Genomic DNA, 12028 nt, shown 5'->3' with positions numbered 1-12028 from the left:
GTATCTCTAATTTTCTTGAAGAGATCTCTAGTCTTTCCAATTCTATTGTTTTCCTCTATTTCTCTGCACTGATCGCTGAGGAAGGCTTTCCTATCTCTCCTTGCTATTCTTTGGAACTCTGCATTCAAATGGGTATATCTTTCCTTTTCTCCTACCTTTAGCTTCTCTTCTTTTCTCAGCTATTTGTAAGGCCTCCTCAGACAACCTTTTTCCCTTTTTGGATTTCTTTTTCTTGGGGATGGTCTTGATCACTTCTTCCTCTACAATGTTACAAACTTCCGTTCACAGTTCTTCAAGGCATTCTGTCTATTAGATCTAATCCTTTAAATCTGTTTGTCACTTCCAAAGTTGTAAAAGATATTACTAGAAAATAAAATATTTTTATTAATTGACAATTTTAAGAGCTTAAAGATTTTATTACAAGTATTAATATGCTGGTGGTACAGCAAAAGTCTTTACAATAAAAACTATAAATATATATCATTTAGATTAATCTTATATGGGTTGCCTTTTAGTGACCATACAAAACTGTGTGAGAGATTTCAATGTTTTCAAGACCACCTGGGAAATGTGGAACCATCTAAGCTGAAATTCTCTTTTTCTAGCACCTAAATTGTACCAGTTGAATAACAATACTTGTGAGGTCAAATGGGAATCTTTGGAGCCAATAAACGGAGATTCCATAGTTTACAGTCTTCAGCTCATCAGTGGAAAAGGAACTAACCTGGTAAATTCTTGTAAATTTTGTCTTTGTAATTTATAGTTTTACATCTTTTTGGAGACTGAGCTCTTGTCAAAGAGTATGATATTCTTTTATGATGTTGAAAGTAACTAAATCTTATCCAAAAATCCTATCTGGTCCTAAATATTTATGTACATAATACTTGAGAACAATTTGTTTATGTATTTAACTTAATATTATTGGATGCAGTTATTTTTAGTTCCACTGACCATATGCCCAAGCCATTCCAAACCAAATGGAATTTAAAGTTCAACAGTTACAAGTCTTTGTTATTTGTTACATTGAAGAAAATTACATCTAAATAGTACTGGGTTCTCAAGATATTAGAGACTGTAACAGTAAACTTTTATTTTGTTGTGAACACATTCATGCAATGTTTCCTATTGTCAAAAACCATTTTGTACGAAAATGTAATTTTAATTATTACTCTTTTTCATTTAGATTTACAAAGGACCGAACACGTCATTCTCCTTTTCCAACTTTCTCACAAATTCACATTACCGCTTCAAAGTCTGCGCTGGACGTCAATATCAGAATTCTGCTGGGATACAAGAGCTCTGGGGACAATGTAGCCCGAGTGCTCTTTTCTCAACCTATAAGCCACAGCCGGGGCCTGTCAAAGATGTTAGAGGAAGGAGGGGAAGCAGCCCTAGTGAAGGGAAACACGAAAAACCCAAGATAGAGATGAGTGATGATACCTTTGTTCTGATCCTTGTGATAGGATTTGCACTAATTGCCATTCAATGTGCTGCCATGATTCAGTATTTCCTTATCAACTAATCATTTTCAACTTTTTTAGGAAGTTCAAAAAAAATTACATCAAATATAGAAATTGCTAGATGCATCTCAGTTTTTAAAAGTAAATCTTATTAGTTAGAAATCCTTATGAACTTTTATCTGACATCAAAAGAAATGCCTTCAAGAAATTCATTGTTAATTTAAAAAAAGAAAGAAATTCATTCTGACAGTAGAAGAGATTTTTTTTAGAAAATAAGTATATTTTAAATTTGAGAATTTTAGCAACACTCCACTATTATGTAAAATGACCTAAAACCTCTCTTGAAAACTATTCCCTGTCTTAATTTTTCAAATGAATACTTTGCAAAGTTTTAAGATTTATGAGAGAATAAAAGCATTTCAGAATTTTATACAGAACAAAGTGGTAAAAATCAATTCTACATGTCAACTTACATTCATATGAAATAATAAAAAGTATCTACCAACTTTATGTACTGTACTGTAATTTTTTCAAGGTAACATAATCAGCTGTTTGGCTTGTGCTCTGATAATTACTTTGATAGTGGGAAAGTAGTAATTTACAGCACTTTGGGAGTAGAAGTAGGAAGTAGGAAGCCATTTTATAACATTCTAAGCTCTTTCAAATACATCCAGTGCTGATTATTCTGTAACTGGAATAATTAAACAAGATACGTATGATTATTCATATTTTACAAGGAATATTTAAATGATTTATTCTCAAAATTGATGCATTCATATTTATTTCTAGTTACAAATGAAGCATCTCTCTCTATTCTCAAATCTTTCAGGAGCTGTTTTGGCCATCTTGCCAAAGGAGATGTCACACTCTCCAAAGAATATTTCTTACCTTTATTGAAAATGTTTAAATATTATCTCTATTTCAGTTTGCTCTTTGTGTTCCAAAAATAAAAATCATAAGTTGACCCATTTTCACATGGGCTAATTTTGCCATAACCAATGATATTATATTTCATTGGGTATTGCACTGATATGTGGTATGTTACAGAAAATTTATTTAGGTGGTTGCTGTTCAATTTAGAGCTTGATGTATTGTTTAAATATGAAAAACATGAAACAGATCTATTCAAAAGTAAATTGTGATACAATATTAATCCACATTGTAAAAGAATATTACCTTCATATTTTAACTTTAGAGAATACTAAAAATGAAAATTTTTAATGTAATAACTTGTTATGTACCACAGAAATAATATTTTAAAGCCTATTTTAAAAATATATCTTATCAGTCTTTCTTTGCTGACAAGCAAACATTTCATTAAAATTTTACCTAGTGGAGGAAGGGAGAAATATGGCGGAGGAATAGGACACGAGACCGCTTTCTCCCCCACAAATTGATCAAAATAAAATTTGAATGCTGAGTAATTCCACAAAACAACTTCTGAATGCTGGCAGAGGATATCAGGCACCCAGAAAAGGAGCCCACTGTCTTCAAAAGGAGGTAGGAAATAATTTAAAGATAAAAAGAGAGACAAAAGAGGTAGGGATGGAAATCTGTCCCAGGAAGGGAGGCTTAAAAAGGACAGAAGTTTCCAGTCACCAGGAAACACTCTCACTGGCGAGTCTGTGGCAAGCCTTGGAACCTGAAAGGGCAATATAACCAGGAGGAAAAATGAATAAATAATCAAAACCCACAGATTACGTGCCCAACGGTAACTCCCAGTGGAGAAGCAGGGCAGATGCCTTCATCGCCCACTAGCAAGTGGGGGCTGGGCAGGGAGGCGTGGGCTGCATTGCTTAGAGAAAGGACAGGGCCTGAATGCCCTGAGGGCAATCTGAGGGAACTAACTTGAGATAGCAAAGCAGACTGTGGGATAGCTACCACAGAAAAGACGAAAAGCCCTAACCTAAAGGCAAAAGGCAATGGCAACCCACTCCAGCACTCTTGCGTGGAAAATCCCATGGGTGGAGGAACCTGGTAGGCTGCAGTGCATGGGGTCACTAAGAGTCAGACACAACTGGGCGACTTCACTTTCACTTTTCACTTTCATGCATTGGAGAAGAAAATGGCAACCCACTCCAGTGTTCTTGCCTGGAGAATCCCAGGGACGGGGGAGCCTGGTGGGCTTCTGTCTATGGGGTCACACAGAGTCGGACACAACTGAAGTGACTTAGCAATAGCAAAGTCAAAAAAGCAAAATGACTGTCTGAGGAGGCCTTACAAATAGCTGTGAAAAGAACAGAAGCGAAAAGCAAAGGAAAAAAGGAAAGATATAAGCATCTCAATGCAGACATCCAAAGAATAGCAAGGAGAGATAAGAAAGCCTTCCTCAGCTATCAATGAAAAGAAATACAGGAAAACAACAGAATAGGAAAAACAACAGATCTCTTCAAGACAACTGGAGATATCAAGGGAAAATTTCATGCAAAGATGTGCTTGATAAAGGACAGAAATGGTATGGACCTAACAGAAGCAGAAGATATTAAGAAGAGGTGGCAAGAATACACAGAACTGTACAAAAAAGATCTTCACGACCAAGATAATCACGATGGCATGATCACTGACCTAGAGCCAGACATCTTGGAATGTGAAGTCAAGTGGGCCTTAGAGAGCATCACTACGAACAAAGCTAGTGGCGGGGATGGAATTCCACTTGAGCTATTTCAAATCCTGAAAGATGATGCTGTGAAACTGCTGCACTCAATATGCCAGCAAATTTGGAAAACTCAGCAGTGGCCACAGGACTGGAAAACGTCAGTCTTCATTACAATCCCAAAGAAAGGGAATGCCAAAGAATGCTCAAACTACCACACAATTGCACTCATCTCACATGCTAGTAAAGTCATGCTCAAAATTCTCCAAACCAGGCTTCAGCGATATCTGAACCGTGAACTTCCAGATGTTCAAGCAGGTTTAGAAAAGGCAGAGGCACCAGAGATCAAATTGCCAACATCTGCTGGATCACGGAGAAAGCAAGAGAGTTCCAGAAAAACATCTATTTCTGCTTCTTTGACTATGTCAAAGAAAATTGAGGGGCAGGAACAAGGGACAAGGGAGGCGATAAGTCACAGCTACTGCGCTAGCCAAACACCTGGTCACCTGAGCTACTCGGACAGGCACAAAATGTAGGCCCAATCAAGTCTGCGCCTTTGTGGAGTACCTGAAAACCTGAACCTGAGCGGCTTTGACCTGGGAAGTGCATGCAACCCAGCACTGGCCTCAGGAAGTTCCTGGCAAAGCAACCTAGAGCCTGTGCAGTGTAGACAGGGAAAGCACACATGCCGTGAGTGGTGGCAAACCCAGTGCGGCCGAGACACTGGGAGCACACCTCACAGATGCCAGTGATATTTGTTTGCAGCATTCCTCCGTCCCCACAGCACGACTGAACAAGCGAGGCTTAAAAAGTGTCCACCACTGTCCCCTTTTGTCAGGGCGGAAATTAGACACTGAAGAGACCAGCAAACAGAAGAAGCTAAAACAGAGGGAACTGCCTTGGAAATGACAGATGGAGAAATCTAGAGGCTACTGCAAGAATAAGACTGAAAACCAGAGGCAGGAGGCTTAAGTCCAAATCCTGAGAACACCAGAGAACTCCTGACTCTAGGGAACATTAATCAATAGGAGCTCATCAAACGCCTCCATACCTACACTGAAACCAAGCACCACCGAAGGGTCAACAAGTTCCAGAGCAAGACATACCACACAAATTCTCCAGCAACACAGGAAAATAGCCCTGAGCTTCAATATACAGGCTGCCCAAAGTCACTCCAAACCCATTAACATCTCATAACTCATTACTGGACACTTCATTGCCCTCCAGAGAGAAGAAATCCAGCTCCACCCACCAGAACACCGACACAAGCTTTCCTAACCAGGGAACCTGGACAAGCCACCCGTCCAACCCCACCCACAGTGAGGAAACTCCACAATAAAGAGAACTCCACAAACTGCCAGAAGACAGAAAGGCCACCCCAAACACAGCAATGTAAGCAAGATGAAGAGGCAGAGAAATACCCAGTAAGTAAAGGAACAGGATAAATGCCCACCAACCCAAACAATAGAGGAAGAGATAGGGAATCTACCTGATAAATAATTCCAAATAATGAGAGAGAAAATAATCCAAAATCTTGGAAACAAATTGGAGTTACAGACAAATAACCTGGAGACAAGGATCGAGAAGATGCAAGAAGGGTTTAACAAGGATCTAGAAGAAATAAAAAACAGTCAATATACAATGAATAATGCAATATGTGATCAAAAACACTCTGGAGGGAACCAACAGTAGAAAAAGAGAGGCAAAAGATAAGATAAGTGAGCTAGAAGATAGAATGGTAGAAATAAATGAAACAGAGAGGAAAAAAGAAAAACTGATTAAAAGAAATGAGGACAACCTCCAAGACCTCTGGGACACTGTTAAACGCCCCAACATTAGAATCATAGAAGTCCCAGAAGAAGAAGACAAAAAGAAAGACCATGAGAAAATACTTGAGGAGATAATAGTTGAAAACTTGCCTAAAATGGGGAAGGAAATAATCACCCAAGTCCAAGAAACCCAGAGAGTCCCAAACAGGATAAACCCAAGGCAAAATACCCCAAGACACATATTAATCAAATTAACAAAGATCAAACACAAAGAACAAATATTAAAAGCAGCAAGGGAAAAACAACAAATAACACACAAGAGGATTCCCATCAGGATAACAGCTGATCTTTCAATAGAAACTATTCAGGCCAGGAGGGAATGGCAGGCCATACTTAAAGTGATGAAATAAAATAACCTATGGCCCAGGTTACTGTACTCAGCAAGGATCTCAGTCAAATATGAAGGAGAAATCAAAAACTTTACAGACAAGCAAAAGCTGAGAGAATTCAGCATCACCAAACCACCTCTCCAACAAATCCTAAAGGACCTTCTCTAGACAGGAAACGCAGAAAGGGTGTATAAACTCGAACCCAAAACAATAAAGTAAGTGGCAGTGGGATCATACTTATCAATAATTACCTTAAATGTAAATGGGTTGAATGCCCCAAACAAAAGACAAAATACTGGCTGAATGGATACAAAAACAAGACCCCTATACATGTTGGCTACAAGAGACCCACCTCGAAATGAGGGACACATACAGACTGACAGTGAAGGCCTGGAAAAAGATATTCCATGCAAATAGAGACCAAAAGAAAGCAGGAGTAGCAATACTCATATCAGATTAAACAGACTTTAAAACAAAGGCTGTGAAAAGAGACAAAGAAGGACACTTACACAGTGACCAAAGGGTCAATCCAAGAAGAAGATATAACAATTATAAATATATATGCACCCAACATAGGAGCACCACAATATGTAAGACAAATGCTAACAAGTATGAAAGGGGAAATTAACAATAACACAATAATAGTGGGAGACTTTAATACCCCACTCACACCTATGGATAGATCAACTAAACAGAAAATTAACAAGGAAACACAAACTTTAAATGATACAATAGACCAGTTAGACCTAATTGATATCTATTTGACATTTCACCCCAAAACAATGAATTTCACCTATTTCTCAAGTGCACACGGAACCTTCTCCAGGATAGATCACATCCTGGGCCATAAATCTAGCCTTGGTAAATTCAAAAAAATTGAAATCATTCCAACCATCTTTTCTGACCACAATGCAGTAAGACTAGATGTCAATTACAGGAGAAAAACTATTAAAAATTCCAACATATAAAGGCTGAACAACACGCTGCTGAATAACCAATAATTCATATAAGAAATCAAAAAAGAATCAAAATATGCATAGAAACGAGTGAAAATGAAAACACAACAACCCAAAACCTGGGGGACACTGTAAAAGCAGTGCTAAGGGGAAAGTTCTTAGCAATACAGGCAGACCTCAAGAAACAAGAAAAAAATCGACTAAATAACCTAACTCTACACCTAAAGCAACTAGAAAAGGAAGAAATGAAGAATCCCAGGGTTAGTAGAAGGAAAGAAATCTTTAAAATTAGGGCAGAAATAAATGACACCATAGCAAAAATCAACAAAGCCAAAAGCTGGTTCTTTGAGAGGGTAAATAAAATTGACAAACCACTAGCCAGGCTCATCAAGAAACAAAGGAAAAAGAACCAAATCGGTAAAATTTGAAATGAAAATGGAGAGATCACAACAGACAACACAAAAATACAAAGGATCATAAGAGACTACTATCAGCAATTATATGCCAACAAAATGGACAACTTGGATGGAATGGACAATTTCTTAGAAAAGTACAACTTTCTGAAACTGAACCAGGAAGAAATAGAAAATCTTAACAGACTCATCACAAGCATGGAAATTGAAACTGTAATCAGAAATCTTCCAGCAACCAAAAGCCCAGGTCCAGACGGCTTCACAGCTGAGTTCTACCAAAAATTTAGAGAAGAGCTAACACCTATTCTACTCAAACTCTTCCAGAAAATTGCAGAGGAAGGTAAACTTTCAAACTCATTCCATAAGGCCACCATCACCCAAATATCAAAACCTGACAAAGATGCCACAAAAAAAGAGAACTACAGATCAATATCACTGATGGACATAGATGCAAAAATCCTTAACAAAATTCTAGCAATCAGAATCCAACAGCATATTAAAGAGATCATACTTCATGACCAAGTCGCTTTATCCCAGGAATGCAAGGATTCTTCAATATCCGCAAATCAATCAATGTAATACACCACATTAACAAATTGAAAAATAAAAACCATATGATTATCTCAATAGATGCAGAGAAAGTCTTTGACAAAATTCAACATCCATTTATGATAAAAACCCTCCAGAAGGCGGGAATAGAAGGAACATACCTCAACATAGTAAAAGCTATATATGACAATCCCACAGCAAACATTATCCTCAATGGTGAAAAATTGAAAGCGTTTCCCCTAAAGTCAGGAACAAGGCAAGGGTGCCCACTCTCACCACTACTATTCAACATAGTTTTGGAAGTTTTTAGCCACAGCAATCAGAGCAGAAAAAGACATAAAAGGAATCCAAATTGGAAAAGAAGAAGTAAAATTCTCACTGTTTGCAGATGACATGATCCTCTACACAGAAAACCCTAAAGACTCTACCATAAAATTACTAGACCTAATCAATGAATATAGCAAAGTTGCAGGATATAAAATCAACACACATAAATCCCTTGCATTCCTATACACTAATAATGAGAAAAGAAAAAGAGAAATTAAGGAAACAATTCCATTCACCATTGCAATGAAAAGAATAAAATACTTAGGAATATATCTACCTAAAGAAACAAAAGACCTATATATAGAAAAGTATAAAACGCTGGTGAAAGAAATCAGAGAGGACACTAATAGATGGAGAAATATACCATGTTCGTGGATTGGAAGAATCAATATTTTGAAAATGAGTATACTACCCAAAGTAATCTATAGATTCAATGCAATCCCTATCAAGCTACCAACAGTATTTTTCACAGAGCTAGAACAAATAATTTCACAATTTGTATGGAAACACAAAAAACCTCGAATAGCCAAAGCAATCTTGAGAAAGAATGGAACTGGATGAATCAACATGCTGGACTTCAGGCTCTACTACAAAGCCACAGTCATCAAGACAATATGGTACTGGCATAAAGACAGAAATATAGATCAATGGAACAAAATAGAAAGGCCAGAGATAAATCCACGCACCTATGGACACCTTATCTTTGACAAAGGAGGCAAGAATATTCAATGGAGAAAAGACAATCTCTTTATCAAGTGATGTTGGGAAAACTGGTCAACCACTTGTAAAAGAATGAAACTAGAACACTCCCTAACACCAAACACAAAAATAAACTCAAAATGTATTAACGATCTAAATGTAAGACCAGAAACTATAAAACTCCTAGAGGAGTTTCTGAGGTTTATGAACCTAGAGCCTGTTATAGAGTGAAGTAATTCAGAAAGAGAAAAACAAATATTGTATATTAATGCACATATATGGAGTCTAGAATAATGGTACTGATGAATTTATTTGCATGGCAGGAATAGAATCGCAGACATAGAGAATGGACTTGTGAATACAGTGGGGGAAAGAGAGGGTGGTATAAATTGAGAGAGTAGCACTGACATATATACACTGTTCCGTTCCGTCTCTCAGTCGTCTCCGACTCTTTGCGACCCCGTGGACTGTAGCCTACCAGGCTTCTCCATCCATGGGATTCTCCAGGCAAGAATACTGGAGTGGGTTACCAGTTACCAGATCTCCAGGGAATCTTCCCGACCCAGGGATCGAACCTGGGTCTCCCGCATTGGAGGCAGACGCTTTAACCTCTGAGCCACCAGGGAAGCCCTACACTACCATGTGTAAAACAGATAACTAGTAAGAAGATTCTGTATAACATGGGGAGCTCAGCTTGGTACTCTGTGATGACCTAGTCGGGTGGGATGGGGAGTTGGGAGGAAGGCTCAAGAGGGAGGGAATATATATATACTTATACCTGATTTGCATTGTTGTATAGCAGAAACCAACATCACATTGTAAAGCAATTATCATCCAATTAAATTTTTTTAAAGAATGGAATAACAACAAGGTCCTACTGTAGAGCACAGGAAACTATATTCAATATCCTCTGATAAACCATAATGGAAAAGAATATGAAAAAGAATGCATATGTATATGTATAACTGAGTCACTTTGCTGTACAGCGGTAAATAACACAACAGCGTAATTCAACTATGCATGCATGCTAAGTCACTTCAGTCATGTCTGACTCTTTGTGATCCAGTGGAACTATAACTGAATTTTTTTTTACGTTTTATGATGTGGGTCATTTTAAAGTCTTTATTGAATTTGTTAAAACACTGCTTCTGTTTTATGCTTTGGTGTTTTGGCCACAAGGCAAGTGGTATGTTAGCTCCCTAACCAAGGATCGAACCTGCACCCCCTGCATTGGAAGGCAAAGTCTTAACCACTGGACCACCAGGGAAGTCCCTATAATTGAATTTTAAAAAGAGAAAAAAGAGAATCTTTTCCTATCTATAGGCATCAATTGTATAAAATATTAATAAACAAAACTTACAGGTAGATGATCTTTAAAGTTCTTTTTCACATCTAAGAGTCTATCCTGATACATCAACTATAATACTCATATACTAAACTCAGGCAAATTAAGTCAATAATTCCACATAGAGGTAGACAATTAGCCATTAGGCAGAGTCACGAAGAACAGTAGACACCTAATAGGTACCATCTTGGGTCCAATTCACTGGAGTCCCTATTCTTTAGGGGACCTCAGATTTGCCTTGCTTATTTTTTTCTTCTTTCTTCTATACCACTGAAAAACCAAAAATCTTCATAACATTTCAGCTACTTTCTTACCCATGCAGCAAGCCTATAACCGCTTCTTGATTGTCTAAGAACTGTTTACTGCTCACTACCTGAGAAAATAGAAGTGTGAAGAGATCCCATCAGTGAGTGGCTTTCTTCTTAAAGCACATAATCACCCAAGATGTGAGCAAAGAAAAGCTCATGAAGAGTAGTTCTTGGTAGAAATCAGATGATGACAATAACCAACTCAAGCATATGTTCATGCCCCTTGAGGGTTCTCACATTTGTCCCAGAGACATGCACTGCTTCCCCTTTAATACATGTGCCAGATTTAGATTAAAACCCCCTTTCTGGGTTAACTATAAACAGGCACAACATCTTACTAGGGTGATGGAACTGTTCCAAAATTGTATTAAGGTGATAACTGCATAACTTGGTAAGTTTATTAAAAATTACTGAATTGGATGGGGTAGGGATGGATTGAGAGTTTGAGATTAGCTGATGCAAAGCCTTATATATAGAATGGATAAACAACAAGGTCTTACTGTATAGTACAGGGAACTAGATTCAATATCTTGTGAAAAACCATAATGGAAAAGAATATGAAAAAGAATATATATATATGTATTATATATATAATACTGAATATAACTGAATCAGTTTGATGTACATCAGAAACTAACACAACATTGTAAATCAGCTATACTTCAATAAAATAAACCTTAAAAAACATTGAACTGAACTGTATGCTTAAAATGAGTTAATTTTATGTTATGCAAATTACACCTCAAAATGTTATTTACAAACAACCTTACTATAACACCGGGCTTCCCTGGTGGCTCAGTAAAGAATCTGCCTGCATTGCAGATGACATAATCCTCTACATAGAAAACTCTAAAGATACCACCAGAAAATTACTAGAGCTAATCAATGACTATAGTAAAGTTGCAGGATATAAAATTAATACACAGAAATTTCTTGCACTTCTATATGGCAAATGGAGAAGGAAATGGCAACCCACTCCAGTGTTCTTGTCTGGAGAATCCCAGGGACGGGGGAGCCTGGTGGGCTGCCGTCTATGGGGTCGCACAGAGTCGGATACGATTGAAGCGACTTAGCAGTAGCAGCAGCTATATGGCAAAACCACTACAATATTACAAAGTAATTAGCCTCCAATTAAAATAAATAAATTAAAAATAAATAAATAAATTTTAAAATTTTTTAAAAAGCTTTTGCACAACGAAGGAAACTATAAGCAAAGTGAA

At 37.4% G+C, this 12028-nt stretch overlaps 1 protein-coding gene across 1 annotated transcript in view; it reads left to right on the top strand.

Moving 5' to 3' along the window:
- The window catches only part of LOC129563931 (fibronectin type III domain containing protein 3C1-like), a 73619-nt gene extending 71727 nt beyond the window's left edge, over positions 1-1892 (top strand). The window contains exons 25-26 of the mRNA XM_055437610.2: positions 606-727; positions 1184-1892. Coding sequence (XP_055293585.2) covers positions 606-727; positions 1184-1522 — 461 coding nt within the window. The 3' untranslated portion in view covers positions 1523-1892. The remainder of the gene's footprint in view (positions 1-605; positions 728-1183) is intronic.
- The last annotated feature ends 10136 nt before the right edge of the window (positions 1893-12028 follow it).

The sequence above is a fragment of the Moschus berezovskii genome, chromosome X, assembly GCF_049115385.1.
Source record: "Moschus berezovskii isolate FMDL1 chromosome X, NW_MosBer_1.0, whole genome shotgun sequence".
Taxonomy (NCBI): Eukaryota; Metazoa; Chordata; class Mammalia; order Artiodactyla; family Moschidae; genus Moschus; species Moschus berezovskii.
Note: the sequence above shows the minus strand (reverse complement) of the source record. Positions and strands in the feature narration are given on the sequence as shown.